General features: G+C 38.3%; 1 protein-coding gene across 1 annotated transcript in view; it reads left to right on the plus strand.

Annotated features, from left to right (window-relative positions):
• The window catches only part of DLG5 (discs large MAGUK scaffold protein 5), a 106641-nt gene that overhangs the window by 21666 nt on the left and 63256 nt on the right, over positions 1–21719 (plus strand). The window contains 1 exon segment of the mRNA XM_068689380.1: positions 19706–19774. Within this exon segment, the coding sequence (XP_068545481.1) occupies positions 19706–19774 (69 nt within the window).

Below are 21719 nucleotides of genomic sequence, written 5' to 3' on the forward strand. Positions count from 1 at the left end.
TTGAAGAAGTTAATCTAGCCACATTTACTGTCTTGTACTAAGACCTGCAACAGAAAAACAATGCCATTTGTTTCAAATGACATCTGTTGATTTAATCCAAAACGCAAAATTTGCCTTGATAAATGGAATCAAGTAAGCAACCCACTTGCCTCCTAATTGTGTTGTCACTTGATGTAATTATTTAAGACTTGTTTTTTTTTCACGTGCATTATATTTTCCAGCTATAGTTCTATGTAGTTCTATAGTTCTATATTAAAAAAGCACCAGCAAGGTGCTTTCCTAGAGAATTTACTGAAGTGGAAAACCACTGTTTGTTGAATAAAAAAATATAACAGGTCAATTGTCTTGAAGTAGCTAGCAGGGACTCGAGTGAAACAATTTTTGTTCTTCATTTTCACATGTTCCTAATCTAATTACTCCAGGACCTAATCATCTTTTCCCTGTCTCCCGTCCCTTATTTGTTGGCAAGTGGAAGATAAAGGCATGGTCTCTAGTTGGGAAAATAAAGTATTATTTTTCTGAGTAGTGTACAGGAGGTACTTGATGTGATGTTGTATGTTCTAAGAGGTTATGTGTTGGTTTGGAGGGGGACTCCTGGCAGGGACTTCTTGCACTGTTGAAAATAGGGCTGTTTGCTCCCAGATGACAGCTTTTTTTTTTTTCTTTTCTTCACTTCTCCCAAAATGCTAGTCATAATAGTGCCCCTTCCCCTGAGTAGTAAAGCTTGTATCTTTTTCTTCCTAAGAGAGACAAAATTAAATAGAAGGTAAACTGAAGAAGCTGCCCACAGTAAGAAGATGAGCAATGCCTTAAAGCAGATAAAAGTTTGTGATAAAGAGCTAGGACTTATCTCTTTCTGTTGTGAGATGTAAGTAGGAGATAGGAGCCACCTCCACTGAGGAGGGATGAGACTCAGCTGGAATTATGCAGGGCTGTCAGGCTTCTACTGGTGAGGAAAATGAAGGAGTGCAATTGCCAGTGTGGATTTCCTTACCCTGTTTCTACTAGTTCTACCAGTTACTTCTCTTCCCAATCTTACAGGAGGGGAATAGTTAGAAAGATCCTCAGTACTTCTGAAAACACAAAGCCAGTTGTAATACCTCTGCATTCCAGTAGAGAGGAACACGATGGCCTGGTTGTCTGATCTGGACTCTCTCTGAATGTTAATCTTCTATGAAATACTGTGCTTTCTGTCATGCTTAGCTGCAATTAACGGTGATGCTTTTTTGTTGCATGTTGCTTTTATTTTTACCTACTGCTAATTACGTTTAGGTGATCAATGTACGTGGCAGGGGGAAAGAGAAATCATTCCAGGTCCTCAGCTGCCCAATATGTTGTATCTGGTGGGTTCTGGACTTCTCTAGCCAGGGGGATCATAACCTGCCAGGCAGACAAGAATCAGTGGCTGAACAACTAATCTATGCAAATATCCTCCATGCTTATGGTGAGCTGAGGAACTGCGGAGATAATTTTTAAAAAGCACTTAATTTGTGACTGGAAGCATGTCATCTTGAGAATCAGGTCATCCATGCTGTATAATTGGTTCTTCAGGATTTACTAAAATACTGTTTGTGCGCTGTGTCCAGACATGAAGTGCTTTATAGTAGTGACTATTATTTGTTATTCCCAGAATGCTCACACAGGCTCATAGACATAGCAGGGGGAGATAAGTGTTGTAAACAGGCGAGGTGCTTCCTTTGACTTGTTAAATAAAACATATTTGCCTTGTATAGGTTTCCAGGATAGGGATGTTGCTTTCCTATCCAAAAGGCCATTGTAGGTCAGATACTCCCAAGTTTCCTTTCTCAAAGATTTTTTACCAGCTCCCCTTTCCATGTTGTAATTGCTTCTGTACATCATCACCAACAAAGCACTTGAGGCTGTGCTTTTTGGGCAGAGAATTCTTCCATGTTTTTTAAAATGAAACAGGTTCCAAATCTTCCTGGATGCAGCTTGGGCTTGCTTTTGAATTTTAAAGCTTCTATATGCCTTGGAGGATGCTTCTGCTCAGTTTATCTTAGTTCCAAAGACTGAACAATCAGCTCCTGTGTGTCATACATCTGGAGCTGAGGCCAACTCACCAGCTTAGCTTTCCTGTTGAGTGCTTGGGCAATGCAGAGAGTTTGAATAGGTGGGACAGGGACTTCAGCAAATCTCCCTCAGTTTACGCCCTTCTTTCACCTTTTTCTCATTTGAATTACATTTGTGCATTGAGTGCCTTTGTACTGATAATTTGCCTAGGGAATGGAGAAAAACATAGTTTACGAAACTGAAAAATAAGTATGACCAGCCTCCAAGCTCATATCTGTCAGAACGTATTACTGAATACATGCAGAAAATGTTCTAAAAAACAGGAATGCTCTGCAGATCAAGTCTCACTGCTTTATCCCATTATCCTCACGGTGAAGATAGCAGCATGAGGTTATCTGGCGTTGCCCTTGATCAAAAAATAAATATGAACAGATTGAAAGCCTATAATATTTTTTTTTAATAGTTAGAAACAAGCTATTTTTTCTTTTTCTTCCTTCAGGGATTTCTACGATAGTTTGGATTTCATTTCATTTTTTTTTTTCTTTTTCTTTTTCCATTTATCGCTATCCTGTGCATTTAACTGTCTTTCTTTAAAGAACCCACCACCATCAAAAAAACAACAACAACAACACAAAACAAACAAAAAACAACCACTGATCTATTTCGTATTTCTGGATGGTTCTTTGCATTTCATTTAAAGTAAAATAGAATCATCATAAGCATTGCTAATTATACATCAAATTAAGCTTTTCAAATGAGAAGTTGCAGTATCTGTTTTCCCAACAGGGTAAGATGTGGAAGCAATGATAAAAATGTGCATGCTATCAATCTTTTCAGTGGAAGAATTTAAGTTGCTGCAAAATTTTCTCTGGTGTTCGGCTTTTTTTTTTTTTTCTTTTGGAGCGGGGGAAAAAGAAGGGTTAGTTATATGCTTTCACACATACTAAAAGACTTGGAAATTTGCATTATGGATATGGAGATGGGAACCACTTCATAATGGATCAAAGCTATTATTCACATTTAATTTATTTGACATATCTTCAAATCTACTCAAAACATCAATTTTTGGAAGGCGTTATCCATGAAGAGAGAAGAACATTTCTCCTGAGGAACTTGTGGTTTACAGCACCATTGGGAAAATCAAACTATTGACCTGGGCTCAGATCGTGTATTTCTCTTTACATACTTAAATTTATACAATAAAACATCTTATTTTTTTCAGACATGTACTCTGTTGGAAGTGGAAAAAATGTAATCAAATGTAACCTAATTGTAAATTAAACATCTTGAGTGTTCCTTCCTTTTTTTTTTTTTTTTGTAATGGAAACATAGAATCAAACTGTGTGTTGTAACAATGGGAAATGATGCCATAATGTGCAAGATTAGCTTAAAAACAAAACAAAAACATCTTGTAGAACAGAGCTGCTGTATCAAAAGTAGGAGTAAAACATGGTAGGGTAGATTTTTGTTCTACACTTCCAAACAGTGATACATCTCATCCAGTGCTTATCTATATGTCTATATGTGTGTGTGTGTGTGTATGTGTGTGTATATATATATAGAGAGAGAGAGAGTACAGACTAGTTGAAGTCGGTCTTCACTGTAACCTGTTTGGAACACCTTGATGAGTATGGGTGAAGTAGCATGATAAGAAATGTTCATTTGTTTTATTTGGTGTGGGGATAAGTATTTTCGTACTGCAGAGGAAGATGCATGGTTTTGGTTATAATCAGTGCTTAACTGTCCATTAGCATTTCATACTGGAAGCACTATGTATGTGAGGAGAACAGTGAATGTAAGGGATATCTTTTTTTTTTTTTTTAATACTCTGGCATTTTCTTCATGTCATTCCTGTTCCTCTGCATACTGTACCTTGCTGCCGTTCTATTGATATGGAGAAATGGGAAATAAAATCAAACAATTGAGCCTCCTGGCAGCTGCTTTTTGACACCATCTTCAGTAGAAGCGTACCCAGTATAGTCATAGTCTGTTCGAAGAGGGAGATGTGAAGCAAGCTGTCCAGTGTGGTGGTTTTATGGTGCTGGGCAGCTAAACACTACAACCTCTCTCTCACTCCCCCTCCTCTAGATGAAGAGGGGAAGAAGTAAAGCAAAGAAAACTCATGGGTTGAGATAAGGATAATTAAATTAAAGGGAAATAATATTAATAATAATAATTAAAGAAAGATTATTATGAACTAAACAATTTAACTAAAGGGGAAAAAAAAGGGAAAGACGAAAAGGGAGGGGGAAAGGGGAAAAAAGGGAGGAAAACAAAACAAATGAAGGCTATGTGGAAGTGCAGAGGAAAGAAATTAAGCAGGGCCTCAATGCACGTAGCCAGTGTTCGGGAGGAAGACTGATGTTTTCACGAGAGCCCACCCCTCCCCTCTTCTTCCTGTTTCCACCTTTTATTGCTGAGTGTGACATCATATGGTATGGAATATCCCTTTGGTTAGTTTAGGTCAGCTGCCCTGGTGATGTTTCTCTTCTCACTTTTTGCCCACCACCTAGGAGAGTTAGAAAGAAGCCTGACGAAGTGCCAGCACTGCTCAGCAGTAGACACAACACTGGTGTGATAACACTGCTGTTCCAGCTACACGTGCAGAGCACAGCACTGTATGGGCTGCTGCAGGGAAAGTTAACATTCCAGCCAGACCCAGCACACTCACCAGAGGTTTGAAGTGAAGCAGAGATGTCACAGCACAGGTGAAGCCTGCCTGTGGAGGCGCAAGTTTTACTGCCTCTTCCTCTGTTGATATGGGAACTGTTAAAACACATGCATGTTTATACAGTTAAATGAAGAGGTTGCACAATGTTACCTATTCTATTTGCTACTCCAGGCCATCCAACACGCTTGTTTAAGGTATATCTGTGCTGGCACCAGTAGTCCCAGTGCACTGTAAACCTGAACCTGAATGTTAGAGCTGTCCTCACTCAGCCTTCATGCCTGATAAATAGTGCTGCTGGTGAGGCAGCATCCTTCTCTGTTTTTTGCCCATGAGATGCAGGCAGGAGGAGGTTGAGGTAGCTGCTCTTCCAAGCAGGGCAGCTCTTGGCTCATTTACTGGCTCAGCTATTTCTTTCAGGTGGAAGGCCACTCTTTCTGTCCTTGACAGCTCTGATGTGTGCTGTCAGTGTGCCACATTCCATTTCTCTGGTGTTGGAGTCTTTTTCTCTTTTGCCTTCTTGTGCATCGCTGTCTGAATGCTGGACTAAGGCATTACATTCACCTTTGGAATCACATTCTGGACACGAACTGCATTCAGCAAGTGCTCTTTTTCAGTCTGTGACTGTTCCAGAGAGGCCTGTTGCACTCCATTAGTCTTAGTGTGCACTGTCATGTAATGATGATGGCAATACCACTTGGTGTTAGGGGTGTAATTTCAGCCTGTTGTACATGTATCGCCTATCCAGTAAGCTTTAAAACTTTTTCCAGAAGGATGAAGTGAGTAGCATATGACTGCCAATAATGCTGGCATTTTTTTTCTCCTCATAATTGATCTAATGGTGAATATTAGGCTCATAAAAATACTTGCATCACCAAGATATGCCTGGTTGTCATTGATAGCTCAAATTCTTAGTTATTCTTTGTATGCTCATGGCTGTTGCTTCTTACCCAGACCTATTGGCTTAAGAGGTCATTGTTTTCAAGTCATGAGCTACTCCATGACTTGCTAGAGTTGGAGCAGTTATAGTCATATTTTCCCCAAAAAATCATCTCAAGAAACTAAAGACCCACCTAGCATGTCGATATCCTTGCTGTGTACAAAAAAGCTCTCTTGACTCAAACTGTTTTAGCCTTCAAAGAGGAGTTTATCATCAAGGAATGACAAAAAAGCTGGAAGAGTGACCCCCTGGCAATACTTGTGTCAAATCAAGCAAACTGGCCAGCCCTGTCAAGAACTGCCTGGACGGGTAGCACAGACTCCCATGGTTTTCCATGACCATGGAAGAAGGGTAAGTAGCCACACGGGTGCCCTATAGAGAAGAGGCCAAAAGTGGGACAGAGGTTCATGCTGTCACCGCTTCCAGATGAGTTTCCAGTGTTCCCCACTCCCTGCCTCAGACAGGAGAGTGAGCATTGCTATACTGGGGCATCCTGGAGAAAGAAGGCCCTGTCACGTTCAGCTCCCCACGTTGCCTTTCCCTTTTGGAAGCGTACAGCTGCCCATGCCAGCTGAGGAGCTAGCAGGCCGCTGCTGCTGGCGAGGGAGGGGAAGTGCTGGTGGGTGGTGCAGCTGCAACCAGAAGAGGCATGAAGCTCACCCTGGGGATTTCTGCAACAAATTATTGCTGTAAATAGTTCATAGGTAATAGGCTTCTGTAGTAATCACCCGGTACAGCAGAGCACTTAAGGACATGCTTAATTATGTTGTTTAAAAGAGAGCATAGGCGTGGTTTCTTTTTTATACCTGTGTGTTTGTCTTCTGAAAAAATATATTCTTTGTTTTAAATATGTTCTTAATTGATATCATTACCTTCTCCACTCCTTCTTCTGAGGTCATTCGTATCAGTACTTGGCATGTTCATTTCTGGAAACTTGTTTGGTTAAGCTATTACCTTTGTGAGAACTTGTACGTGTCTGGAAAGGTCCTGTACAGACACACATCACATTTGCTCCAATTTGACCAATTGTAGCGAGGATTTTCAGTCACTTCACCATTCGTTCAACGATTTTGTTCCTTGCAGCACGCACTATGCTGTAGTGCCATTTGTACAGTTGCGAGGAGCTTCCTGTTACTGGTTACCTCTTCAGGAGGACTTACGCCTAAGTCTGTAGGTGACAGGGACTTGTACCCTGCTTGCTGACCAGAGCCTTGGACTGTGTGCCTACAGAATTGATATATTTAATACATAATGTATATGTTTAATATATATATTACTCTACATTAAATATATATATATTTTTAATACGGAATTACTTCTGGCAGGAGGATTTCTGGCTTCTCCAGCACTAAGTGTGTGTGTGGGGGGGAGGGGGGAGGAAGGGGGGAAGCTCTATATTTTGTTGGTTATTTTTCCTTTTATAAATGAAAGCAACCAGGTAGAGTGTTGAAAAATTGTAAAGGAAATGGGAAATCTTAGACTAAATAATCTAGCTTATCTATTTCTTTTCTGTTACCATTTCAAGTAACAATCATTGTGAATTGAAAGATGGAAGAAGCCTGGATGCAAGCCATCTTCTATATGGAAAGGCATGTAGTTTTTTCCATTGTAAGAACACAACAAAGTTAAATGTAGAGCCTTGGCTGAGGTATCTGAATGAAACTATTCATCTCAGAGCACTTTTTTTTCCTGTTGTTGTTTTCTGAAGAGGGGAATACTGAGCAGCATATGAGTAGATATTGTATAACCATAACTTCTTCAATCAGTTGCTGTTTTAGTTCTGGAATAGTAACAAAGGCTGCTGTTTAAGAAGTGCATTCAAACTGACAAAAAATACTTATCTCACAAGAAACATACAGTGTGCTAGAATTGTAGAAATCAGAAGTATTCAGAGTTGATAGCTTTGTAAGATGAAATTGTGTGTGGGCAAGTTGAGATGAAGTGTATAGTATTGGGGGGGATTCCTTGACTTTGATATATTCTCTTAATAGTACAAAGAATTGGCCTAAAGGCAATCCCCCCCGGCCCCCTGAAGTTGTAAACACCATCATCCCTTGGAATGGTTATGGCTCAAGTACTTTTTTCTTTTGTACTTCATTCTCTTCCGGTACTACTTTGACCGTACCATTATCATTAAAGCAGGTCAATTCTTACGTTTCGACTACATTTATGAATGGGTGTAGATATGTGTGTGTTTGTGTGTTCCTGATGACTTGTTCTCAAAATGAAAAAAGTGAACTGTGGCTGTCGTTTGTTCTGGGAGAAGTCTGAGCTGCTAGAAAAAAGCTCAAGTTAGGCACTTGATAGATGTTGCTGTTGCCTGCAGTAGCAAGCATGCACCCGGCATGTTCTGCCATGTAAAAACCCAAGTACAAGGCTGAGAGTTCATGAAGTATTGGATGCAGTAAGAGGCTGTTCTCATTGAATCAGTGCTTGCTTTCCTTGTTACCTAATAGATTTCTGGTCTTCTGAATGCCAGTGTCTGCAGTTTTAAATACCTACCTGTAGTTTCTTTTTTCTTCCATGTAGGTTTGGTTATGGCATGTTGTGTCTACAAACATAATTAAGTGGTTACTTTGATTTAATTCCAAAATGTAAATTAAATTTTAAATATAGCATTTAGTTCAGGGTTTAATTTTATTTTGCCATTCATATTACCTGATTGCACAATTATTTGGTGAAATAATATGCTGCAAAGCTCTGTGTATATCTATGCAAATTAAATGAAGTTTAAATTTCTTTTCACCATTGCAAATTTTGTAGACCTACTGTTACAGATAACTAATGTATTTGTAGGGATCTGGTATTTACCACCCTCATCCCACACCAATTTCTTCCTTCTGACTGTGTAAGTATGTGGGTATGTTTTGAATATCGTTTCCTTTCACTTAAATCTTTTAGGGTCAGTTGGAAAGGGCAGACTGCATCATCCTTTAGAAATCTCAGCCATGTTACTTGCAAAGTGTCTGGAAAATAGCTTCATGTAGAAATAAAATAAAATTGTCTCTAGAGAGAGAACTATCTTTGCAAACTTGATCTTTCCCTGAAGGGACTGCTGAATAACAAAATGGGCAGCCAACAAGTCTTTCGTCAAACCTCGAGAATTGGTTAGTGTGCTAGGAAAAGTAGGTGTGAATATATTACTGTCGGAGGTTAAATGAAGCTAGCAAGGAGAATTGAAGGTAGTCAGAAATGTTACTTTTGCCACAGCTTAATGACAGGAAGCAATAAAAAATTAAAAGATGTTTAGATGTAGAGCTTAGGGATATGGTTTAGTGGGGACTGTTAGCGTTAGGTCAGAGGTTGGACTCGATGATCTTGAGGTCTCTTCCAACCTAGAAATTCTGTGATTCTGTAATATTCTAAGAGGTGTTTGTTCCCGGCCCAAATAATGACATGTTAGGTAACTCAGTGCATCATCTGTCTGTCCTTTCTTCCCTCCAGAATAAAAAGGGATGTATAACCTCCATATTTTTAAGAATTGTTGCTAAGCTCTCAACTCAATGGTATTCTTAAAAAGCTGTACCACAGCATCGGAGGGGTTGGGAGAGACTTCTCTGCGATGCAGGTTGGAAGGCGCTGAGGAACAGTGACCAGGTGTTTTCTCCATGTCCAGCTTTTCTGTTTGCCAAGTGAAGTTTAAGAGTGTATATATAAACTGTTATGCATTTGTTTTCCAGAACATCAACTGCTGTGCACATTTAAAAATACTTCATGGCACTGCACAGTAGGACAAATTGTGCTCACTGCTACTACAGTCATTTCCGTCTTTTGATTTATTACCTTTCCCTCCATACCACTTTTCCCAGTTTTTGCTTTCGCTGTGTTTTTTTTTTTTTTTTTCTTTGTAGCAGCTCTAATTTCCTTATACAGCTTACTCTGCCTGTTTTCTCAACTCATTTGTTGATACACTGGGTATAAAATGCTTCAGGTTTTTGCAGGGTGTAAGGACTTCTCAGAACTGACTTAAGCTGCGTTTGTTCCTAGGGTAGTGGAGTCCCACACTAGGTTGGTCCAGGGGTCCTGCTGATACTGGATATTTATAATAATCAGTTGATCATTGCATTCGGGCTTTATAGTTAACCTTGAACAAAATGGATGAGCCAAAATATTTACTTGCCAAAGCCCTTGAGTACAGATATGAAGAAAGAAACATTTCATCACTTCACATACGGGAAATGTGCTCTGACGCTGATAGCTGAAAAGATAATTTCATTTCATTTATGTCAAGCTTCATATTCTAGTTGCAGGCTGGAGACATGCTGCTGCTTGTGTGCACAGGTGTGTTTTTTGTTTGTTTGTTTAAAGAAATTATACTGACCACAGTTCTGTTAAACCTTTTTTAGAAGTGGTATCACTTGCAGATTTATTGGCAATGCTGTATTTACACCACACTAAGTCCTCTGGCCATAAAAAGCCAATTAAACCTTTTTCCAAAAAGATATGTTCGTCTACCAGCAGAAACTGGGGGAGCATTTGGAATTTTTCTTTGACTGACGCTGTGTAGGATGAAGATGAGGAAACTTCCCTGGGCTCCAGGACTAACTAGCATCATGTTACTGCTTTAAGGTATTCTTTAGATTAATCCTGCCAGATGACTTGTCTGATTTCCAAATTTACCTTCCTTCTGCAGTTGTAGTGAGCAATGCCATCCTCCAGGCATGGCCTAGGAGGAACCCAGATGGTGTCTGTGGCCTTTTGGTGCTGATATCTGGAACTCTGCAGCCAGCTCTCCAGCTACTCTGTGTTCAGGTTCAGCAGGCTTGAAGCATGAGGTCCTGCGGATAGAGACCATTTGCAGCAAGAGCAACGTGCTTGAACAATTCCTTATCTAGCTTTTATCTATAGAGATGCCTCAGCTTCTTATTTGTCCTGTATGTGACAGTAAAACTCAGAAAATGGTCCAGATGGATTACATAGTGGCCTTGGAAAAGACCTTTACTAAATGTCTGACTGATGAAAACCAGTCACTCTAGGTGTAGGGCAGATGAGAAACTTTGTAGAAATGGATATGTCTGAAGTGCCCCGATCTGTTAGGAGTGTGGTGAATAAAAAGGGTTGGAGAACAAATGGGACCAGGCTAGGTGTAAAAGCAGAAAGAACTGGCATGCTCCTTGAGGAGTGCTGCAGGGGCCAAAACAGGGAAATTTGTGGGTGCGCCCTGAGTGGAGTAGACATGCCATGTGCCACTGCCCTCCCGCTGGTGTGCAGCTAGTCCCTGCTGGAGGTGGCATCACACAGGGAGAGCTGAGAGCAGTGCACTCAACGTGATGTGGGTCCGTAGGGCCTGCTGCTTTCTGGTGACTGCTGTCACTGCACCGCCCAGCCGAAGGAGCCTTGGGTCCTACCTCAGTGTCAGGAGTACCTAGTGAGAGGGCGGGATGCTGTTTGGCTGGACACGGTGCAGGTAGAGCCCTGGAAGAGCAGTGGTGTGCCAGCTGAATTTATGCTATAGGTTATCTGATTTCCTTCTCTAGATGGAAAGGGATTGGTCTATGTTCTCTGTTAGGTTTTAGTCATCTGTGAGGGTTAATGAAACATTACATCTCTCTACCTTAATAAACAAAATTAATTATATCCTGTTATATATAATTTACAGAGGAATCCAGATCAGAAAGATAACTTTCAGAGAAACATGAGGATGTGAAAATGAGACTGCAGGAAGCTTGTTAAAGTAAAATGCTACTAGGCATTTTTATATTTTATTTTTTCCCCTTTGGCTTATCGTATAGAATCCACCAAGAAAATGTCAGCTTCCTGCTGGCTAGAAGCAAAAGAAGAACTAAAGAATATGATGGACTCGTTACCAATGTAATGGAGGTGGCCTGTTCTGGGAAAAGCCAACTTGCAGTTTGACGAGTTTATATTAACCATGATTCTTGAAAATGACTTCTGTTTGATCACTTAGTAATATCTCATGAGACTTCTAGAACAGAAAACAGCACCAATGCTCTGGCAATAATGCAAGGACTAACTGTAATGTGCAAGAGCTGGAATATGTGACAAGTTGATTCAGCTGCCTGCATTGCAGTTTTACTAAGACTTGTCTTTAAATGCAGCTTTTTCCTGTCTGTACGAACTTATGAGGTTAAAGAATCTGGAGATGTTTTTTTTTTTTTTTTTTTTTTTTCCCTTTTTGAGTGTGAACCTAAAAATGAACATTTCTATTGTACGAAGGTTACCAGTGAAGGCACTGTGTGCAGTTCTTTAAATGGGAAGTTGTTCTTTTTGCCAGAATCTAAGTGTAATGTAAGTTAGCATGCTGGTATTTCCACAGTAGCGAGGTATGTTGCTGTTAGCCTTTAAATAACTGCTGAAAAACTATCGCCCATCTCATGTCACTACCTAATGGGAATTCAGGGCTGTAAGAGGGGCATAGTTGTTGGTTGTGTGCTGTTGGAGCTCTCAGTTGAAGCTGAGTGTTGGAGACAAATGACTTGTCAAGGCAAAATGCACTGACTAGAGCAGAGTTAAAAGCCATCCCAATCAAAAAGCAGGAAGACAAAGGTTAAAGCTGTTGTTGCTGCTTCAGAACCTGTATTGCTGCAGGACTTTTGAATACGTAATAGCAGTAGTAATTATCGTTGCATCTTTGGTCCTGGTGCTCCAGCACATACATTTAATCGCTTCTCATGTGGTTTCACAGAGTGCAAGAAATTAAATAAGTTGTTTTGTAAATAGTGAAGAAATAAGTGAAAGAGTGGAAGGTAGCAAGGGTCATATTATTTCTAGCTGACCTGATGTACTTGGGCGTCTTTTTTGTTAGCTTTTAAGCAGTCATAAGGCTTTATTACCTCTTTGTTTGCAGTCACCAGGTGGCAATAGATATATGTAAGCTGATGTCCTGCTAATAAAACATCATGGTCATTTGGCTCTTAAAATTTGCTTTGTTGCATCTCTGTAAGACATGATCAGAGCATTGTTTCTATGGCAAAATAGCTTGTATGCTGTTTACTACAGCACTGTCATCGTGTGTATTTTTTTGAACCAAACTACGCAAATTTAGGTTTGTCAAGTGGTTTAATTTTCTCTGTCCATCCTTAAGTGAAAAGAGGATGATTTGACCCCAGGTTCACAATTCAGTAAACGAGAACAAATAATGTTAATAAAGTATGTGGATAGCAGCAAGTGTATCCTAATGATAAAATGAAAATATATGAAAGTTAATTATCTTTCTTGTCCCTTTCCTTCTCTCCTTATCTTTCTGATGTTCTTCTCTGTTTATTAAAAACATCAGTTTCTCTTCCTTTTGTAATTCATGCTGCAGTAAGATGCACATCAGTATTCTAGTGACTTATATTCTTTTTAAAGATACCTTATAAATTCTTTTTAGTACCTCACTGAATTCCTTGCTGACTATCAGAATAATTACCTATAGCAGTGAGTGTAGTCATTACTTGGCAGGGTATATTTGGGAATGCATGTTTAGAAATAGTAATGAGTGTCTTCGGTCTACTGCAAAGTGTTTTGAACATTAGTTCATGAAAACAGGAATTTTCCAGATATGGATGTGTTGTTTCTAACACCTGAACATCGGATGTTGTACTTAATTACATGACTGATGGCTTGGAACTTGAGCATCTGAACTCAGGGCTGCTTACTGATGTCTCTGGCCTCAGGCAAGTTACTTAACTTTTCTGGATCTCAAGCTGCACAGAAACTGTCACATTACATTACAATCAGCCTGATCTGTTATTCTGTCACTGCCACTGATTTTTACGTGTGTGAACTGTTCTGTCCTTAATAAGAGTTTATTCTTTATCTTTTCTAATGGAAAAATAGCCTAATCTCTAAAGTATGTCTTTTCCAAAACTATATTTTTGTCATCTTAAATATGTTGTTGTAAAATATTGTCTCAGTTGTAAAAGGAGAATAAATGCCTTGACTTTCACTGTCTATGCAAAATTATTATAGTCTGAGGTATTTGAGAAATCAAAATGATAAATTTTCATCTGCTTCATTCTTTTTTTTTTTTTAAAAAAAGCCATTAAATGGCTTTTTATTTGTTGTTGTTTTCATACTGTCCTAAAAATAAGAGAGCATTTTATGCTTCCGGGCACAGTGTTTGTGAACTGTGGGTATGATGAATAAATGATAAAAGTGTGTTTAAAAGCAGATGGGAGAAGAGAGCAAGCTTTTGCTGATCTGACCTCTGCTACTGTTTTACCTTTACTGTGAAGTTGAGTGCCTTTTGGTTTTGGAGTTACTCTTATCCTTAAAGGTAAATGGCTATAAAGCATCAAAAGTGAAGGTGACATGGACAGAAGCGAAAATCCTGACCTCACACGACACCTTAAATAGGATATAAAGTCTGAATGTCACACAACTAGCAAGAGATGACTGCATTTTATGGTTTCTGACAAACCTGGCTGTGCAGGCTTCCAAGAGAGGAGTAGCCTCAGAGACAGACCGTGGCAGATCCATGTGGTCTTCAGCTCCTTGGGCAGTTTTGCTTGTTGTAACGTGAAAAGTAATGAAAACACTGTAATCTGGGTCATTTCCAGTTTTAATCAAAGTTTTTTGCTCCCCCACAGCAAGTAGGAGTCCTGCCAAAGTCAGTTGAGCTTGGTGCGCCTGAGATGTGGATAAACAAATATTTGTCCTGCTGCCCTCCATCCGGTGTGCTGGACCCCCATCAGAAACAGCCCTTGCTGACAAGGAGCCAAATCAGCTGGTGGCCGCAGCACTGGGAAGGGAGGTGGGAGGAAGAGCAGAGTTAATTAACAGTGGAAACTGGCAGCAGGGGAACATGAGGAGTTGTTTAATGACATCCTAAAAGTAGAGGCGTAGTGAAAAACCTTGTGTGGGCAAAGCAGCCTTTCTAGGCTGAGTCCTGCAGCGCTAAGTGTTCTAGTTGGGAAGGGTAATGAATTTAGAGTCAGCAGTATTGCAGATTGGGAATAGAATCCTTTAAAGATGGGTTACATGCCAGGGGCTGTGTAGCTCAAATCAGAGCACTCTACATCTTGAGGGATGAAGCACCCCATGTTCTGTGAGTTAGAGCCTGGCTCTTCATACTGAAGCGGCTTCAGTAGACCCACCTCTCTGGCTCTGTGCTTAAGGTGTATATCTGAGGGAGTAATTATTCTTATTCCTACACACTTACTCAGCATAGGAAACTTTAGAAAGTAAAATAGCCTTTAGACTTGACAAAAACTCTCTTTCAGTTGAATTTTATCTATTAACTTTGTAAGTATTGGAGAGTAAAACATACATTCTGGGGGAAAAAGTAAGTATTAATGACACATGAGATGAATTTAGAGAAAACTGAGTCCCCCGTATCTTTTTTTTTTTTTGCTGCTGTAATCCCTTCCAGTACAGTATTTGTTATAGGGCCGTGAGCAGAGCTGGTTGGTATGCTCTCTGGAAGAAGAGAAGGCTCTACACAGTCGTAGCAAAGCTAGCTTTCAGCTTATGTGTGACTTCCTCAGCTAAGCAAGTAGTTTTGTTAGTTCTTAGTTCTGTTCCTCAATTTCCAATTTTTTAAGTGGTCTTCCTCCCATCAAACTTCATAAGAACAGCAACAATTTGAAGACTTTCGACGTGTTGTAATTGTATAAGATAGAAGGAAATGGTATTCTTGAAATGTTTGTGTATGTAATGTAGCAGTTACTAAATTGCTCTGTTCTTTGAAAGCTGCTTATTGTAGCCAGGAACTAATAAGAAGCTCAATCTGGTTGAGCAAAATAGGAAAAAAACATAACAAACAAACAAATAAAAACACACACACACACAAAAAAAGCAAGTCTGCCATGCAAAGGTGAGCATGGGCTTTTCTTCTTTTTAGTATGAATGTGTATCTGTAAATGTCTGGTTGCTTTTTTTAATGAAGTACAAGCAAAATGTACTGTGTTTATCTAATATCTTTCTACTTCAAGCTGCAATTTTGAACTTGAGTCAGTGAATTGACATTTGATATAACAAGTTTGTGTGCTGGGAGACTGTGGCACGTGTGATAAATACTATGGGAAACATATAAAAGGCAGATACTTGGACAAGTATGGTGAAAGGCATGCAAACCCCCAGATGTGAAGCATTTTCAATATTAACTTAATGTACTCACTGGTTCTTGGTGGTTTTGTATTCCGATGTTACTCCTTGTGCAGTCTGACAAGATGGACAGCAAAAAAGTTCAAGAATTTCAAATAAAGAGGAGAACAGTTTGCTCAGTGAGGAGAGCTCATGAATAGATCATGTAGTGCTTTTTGGTTATAAAATCTTGCCTATGCATTTTTTCTTGCCTTTTCTCTGTATCTAAATTTCTGTTGGAGTGATTAGGAGCATTTTCCTATATCATGTGAGGAAGCAACCTACAGGGCGGGGAAATGCTCTTGAGGACTGTTTTCAAATACTTCTGATCATGTAAACTATGGTGCTAATTGAGCATGAATTTAATACATGGATATGTTTCAGTTTAACAGCTAAAAATTAATTTTAATATTATGAAAGCTATACTGAGTTATCTAGTAATTGTTTCTGACATTTAATATTGCTGATAATGATGACGATGGCATGTTAGAAATAATGAACTCATAACTTGTGTAGTTAGAAAATCCAGACATCCCCGCAAACAGCTTGGAAACACGATCAACAGTGCTACTGGATTTTGGGGGGCTGGGGTGTTAGTAGTGAGGAATTACGAATGGGGCTGGTGATTCCTCCCGTTTTCACACTTCTCACGTTTTCTGTGATAATGTATCATACATGCCATATCTTGCATTTCAAAATCTGAACTGATGTTTTAAGAACATTGCTGGAAACAGTCATATGTCCTGTTTTGATGAAGTCAGCTTCACAAAACTTTTCTATCTATTCCAGAGAGCAGAATTTGACTTGCTTTAAGTTTTGACTTTAGCTTTTAATTCAGAGAATGAGGACAGAAGGGATTAGTGCTCTTGAAGATAAATAAAAACAAGATCAGCTCAGATGATGAGAGTAGTTTAAGTATCTGTTTCAGATCAGCTTGCACAATCATTGATGTGCGATTTAAGCATTTTATGTTATGGACAATGGATCCAAGTTTTTATGTTGCTTACATTACTGTTAAAATATGAAAAGTGCTGTAATCCTTGATTACATATCAAGGTGTTCTATCCAGTATTTTTTTTTTAAAGGTACACGAAAAGCCCACTCATTTTCAGAATATATTTCTCTTTCTGCTACTACTTATGTGGATTTCCCCTCCTCCTTCCTCATCAATTTGTGAATTAAAATAAACAAATATAGACAAGTGTAACTTAAGACATATCTGTTGAACAGTGGAAATCCGTTGAGCATCATTTGAAAGTATGCATGTGAAACAGAATGTTGACATAAAAATGTAAGGGGAAAATAAGATACTGTTCTGGAAAAATTGTCATTGACCCAAGTTGTGTGGGAAATGTAGTTCATGGCTTTAGTAATAAAGTATAGTTACACATGTAAGACAGCTGCGGAATGTCACCTTGTTGATTTTTCTTACAGCCTCGGTGTTAATTAGTGTGTGGCTTCTTTCGCTTTGTGGGTGCTATATAGGTGCTGTAGTTATATTCTAATATCAAGTGCTTTTACAAGAGTTACTGTATTTTTCTGAAAGACAAACTCTACAGCTAATCATTATATGCAGATTTATAGTAGTAATTACTTTAAACTGGTGTTATCAATCAATGTCTAAACGTAATGTGATCCATTTTTAAAGCTTGAGATGATAGATGCTAAGCACTAGAATATATCTTAAGTCTGTTAAAATTTTCATGTTGATTCTTAAATCTGACTGTAGAGAAAATCAGACTGAGGTGTCAGGTAGAAAAGGCTGTGCATAATTTTATTTTGCTTCAGCTTTGTACAGCACACGTAGCAAGCTATCTTCAGAGCTTTCCATCTTGATCAGTTTATCCTCAAATTAAATATTTAAAGGTGGGAAACTGAGATGTACCAAATACATGGCTTATACAGATTGCACAGAAAAACTGAGACAGAGCTAGAGGCAAAATGCAGATCTTGTAAGTTTGATCTACCATACTTAAAACAGTATTGCAGATACTTATTTGGGTACCTAGAGACATCCTGTCCGTTCACAAAATAGTCAATGGATTATTTGTAAATTTGGTTTTACAAAACTCCAATGCTTTCCATCCTTTTCATTATGGTTGTGGCAGTTGGTCTTTTTGCAAATATTCTGAAGGAAGAGGAGAGCACTTAATCACATTATCTGTCATGGAAACATTTTCTTTCTCCATGCCTAAAAAGAAGCAGCAGCAGCTAACAATCACTTGAACTGTGTTTCCATGCGGGATTCCTATGTAAGCTTTTAGAGGAAGTGAGTGATTTTAAGTTGCTGAGTGTAATCATGTCTCACTTCTTGGCACGCGATTTCATTGTCTTTGAGTCCCATGCAGTTCTAATATGATCTCGACACACATTGTCTGTTGTAAATATGTGTTCCTTTGTTTAATACATCGATCTGCTTTCTTCAGCTTCCCCTTTGTCTCTAATCATTCCAGCTCATACTACAAGAAATCTGAGTTTAGAACAGGCAGACGTTGATTTTAATTAATGACAAAATTATTTTGCTTTTAATAAGCACTAATTAATTAGAAACAGCTTAAATTGTTATCTGAAAATGGTTCAAATGGAAGCAGAAATACACAGCAGACTTCTTCCTGAAGCTGGTGTGTCAGTGTGGTGCTTGTCAGGTTTTATTTAAAAACCAGAGCAAGCCAAAGCAAAAATAAGCCCTTATATCCTGTATAATCAACTAGAATTATTTGTGACCAATGTATTTTGAATCATTATTTACAGGAGTGTGTCAGGTGGAACAGTGTATTTCATGATCCAGTTCTTTTTTTTTTTGTACTTACTGGAGCAACGTCTGCTAGTAAAACCAAGGGATTTGTTTGGAAGGAGTTTAACTTGGCGTTTGCCTAGCCATTGTCCCTTTAATCAAATTGGGGAGCCTGATTCTTTGTTGAGATAGCAAACATTGAAACTGAGGGTCCATCCAAATTTTACTGTCTGAGAATCTGGCCCTAAGTGTGTTTTTTTTCAGTTGATTTTGCTGTTATTGCTTGTGTTGTTGGTTAGCTTCTCTTCATCACTTCTTGTCTTTCCTTTATCTGATACTATGATAGGTGTTAGTTTTTTCCTGAAGAAGCACAGGAGATGAGCTAAAGCTGTACTTTATTTAATCCATTTGAAAGGTAGATCCATGTGTTTCATGTGATGCTTCTCACCTTTCATTTCTTAATTTCAAAAAGATTGGAGGAAACAAATGATGAAACACAGAAAGGAGGACTATAGGAAAGACAGCTCCTGAATATATTGATTTCATTCTTGAGCTCATGTGCTGGTTGTGACTGGAAATGGACCAGATTTCAAATCACTTAGCTACAAAATGATTCCCTTTCCTTTACTATGGGATGCTCGTTTTGTTTGTGAGGGTTGGTGGAGCTGTTTAGTTGTTAAGGTTTTGAACTAGGACCTGTTTTTTCAGTTCTTCTAGGAAGTCAAGCTTAGCATACTTTTAAATCAACTAAAATGAAAGACAACTCTGTTGATCAAATTATGTGTGTGTGTGGGGGGAAAAAGCTTTCATTATCATCAGTGACAAGTTAGCTCCAGTTGCTTTTGGGATCAGATACTTGAAGTTGCACGTGTATGCAAGTAAAACTTATTTACTAATTAAATTATATTTCAAAGTGAAGAAAGGAATACAAATCAGTAAGATGATCAAGTTGAATTTGGCTCATTAAAAGAAAAGTAATCCAAGTAGATTCTGATGATCATCAGACGCTGCTCAATCTTAATGTTTCAGAGAATAAACTTTGTATTTTCACTGTCAGAAATACTCATTGTTTTAGTTCATTTTTTTTTCTTCCGAATTCAGTTTTACCATTTCACCTGGAATAATTTCCTATTTGGTGTGTACTGTGATGTTTATTTACAAGTTATCCATTTCCTATTAGAGAGCACAAATGTTATTAATGCATAAAAATCTAATTCAGTGCCAAGAAAACAAATTGTTAGCTTGATCTGGGGAGAAGAAAAGAGAAGTAGTGGTAACACTGTTTGTCTTTTTCTCATTTTAGGATCTACTTACAGTGTGCTGTCCATAATGCCTTCTGATTCTGAAAGCAGCAGTTCTCTGAGTAGCATCGGTGAGTAAAAGATTAATTTAAGAACTTGATAAGCAAGTCTTTTGGGAGCTAGGATAACATGGTTTTCACCAAGTTGTCTTTGTGAAGGGTGGAGGGCTTCAACTCATAGCATCAAAGAAGTTGAACTATATGATAGAGCTATGCATCTTGATGAGGGAAAAATATATCCATATTGTGTAGTGCAACTGAAGCATTTTTGTATCTGTATGCAGTTGTTGCCAATAAAATCTATGATGTTTGGATACATCAGATTATATTACTATACTCCAAGTTACTGAGTAAAATGATGTAGAAATGGCAATGTTTTTACAAGTCTAGTGTGTATATATATAAATACATACAATTACAGGCATTTATGTATGTGGATGCATATGGTTATATAAATGATAAAAAGCATCACAGAAATTAAAAGGCTATGATCTTAGCTAATAGTATTTGAGCATTCTTGTAAGTGGCTGCAAGCTACCTTTTTTCTTTTATTTTGTTTTATTTCCTTTTTTTTTTTTTTTTAACCTGAGTGTAATGAGTTGCTTCATCTTTTGCGTTTTTAAAGCTATTGGGAAAGAAAAAAGAAGACTGGAGGAAAAAGGAATGTGGACAAAAGCCCTCTAACAACAAGATGATCTCAGAGTAGACATATGGGCTGTTAATCTTCCTATTTACTTATAATTTTATAGTGAAATCCATGTAAAAGTCATTGGTCTTGGATAGGGAATGCATGGTTTTGCATATTTCAAGTTCCATGGTAGTGTCAGGCATCCGTGGAGTTCCCTGACAGCACCAGGCAAGTCAGTTGTCTGTTTAAGGATGTGTGCAGACATCTGTTGCAGTCATTGAAGTGAACTTTTAACTCCAACATGCAGGAACAAGATTTTAGGGTTGATTGAACTATTTTCTGAATGTATGGGAAGCAGTGACACGTTGGTCTGATTTTTATCAAGGTCACACTTCTGTGCTACCTGAAAGAAGGGTATGATTTGAGTTATTTAAAAAAAAATGAATGGGGGGGGGGGGCTGGAGAAGGGGATGGTCTGTAAGTAGGAAGAGAAGAAAGTTTCTAAGCTTTAGATTGTTTTTTCTTTTTGCAGAAAGAGCCTTCCAAAGGAAGTTCTTCAAAGGTGAAATACTATTAAGTCTGTGAAATAATTAGATGAAATAATGCTTGAAATATGAGAGGATGCAGGTGGTCTTTTCTAGTCCCATGTTCCCAACTTTAATAAAGGAAGGGAACGCCTAAGCTTGTTGTTTTGTTTTTTTTTTTCGAGTTTTATAACTTCATGAATGCACATAGTTGATCCTTTGTACCTGATATTTTATAAATTTGGAAATAAAGCTAGATAGATTAACAGCTAGTATTTGCTGCCATGGAGAGAACTTTTGCTTTAACTGTTACCATTTGCATGTTACATGTATATAGCCTCTGTTTTCCATTTTACTGATTTTCTGTACCTTATGCAAGTGCAGGACTCTTGTTTTTCTGTTTCTGCACATTTATTTAGAATTTGGCATTTTACTTCTGAAATTTCCTTTATTCCCATATATGAATCAGAACTGAATTATTTTGAAACTGTTTTTGTTCATTTCATATTTGAAAATATTGAAGTGCATACTAAATAACTGGCCTGTATATTGTACCTTCAGAGCTATCCTTGGAAGTGTTATCCTTGGAAGTGCACATACCTTTGGTGTGTGCAGTGGTACAAGTTATTTATAACAAGAAAAAAGTGATCATTCTTAAACAAAACATGCCATTTCCATGCTTTTGTTGTTATCAAATGATTAAATTAAATTGGGTATTTAATATTTAATACATTAACAGCCAGGGGATTTCCTTGTTTGAAGCTGGCATGTTTGTTTTATAGCCTGGTTATAGACTTGTTAGTCTTGAATATCATTCTTCTTTCCCAATCATTTTCTCTCCCTCATATCTTGTTCTACAAGAGAT

The sequence above is a fragment of the Anas acuta genome, chromosome 7 (assembly GCF_963932015.1).
Source record: "Anas acuta chromosome 7, bAnaAcu1.1, whole genome shotgun sequence".
NCBI classification, from domain to species: domain Eukaryota; kingdom Metazoa; phylum Chordata; class Aves; order Anseriformes; family Anatidae; genus Anas; species Anas acuta.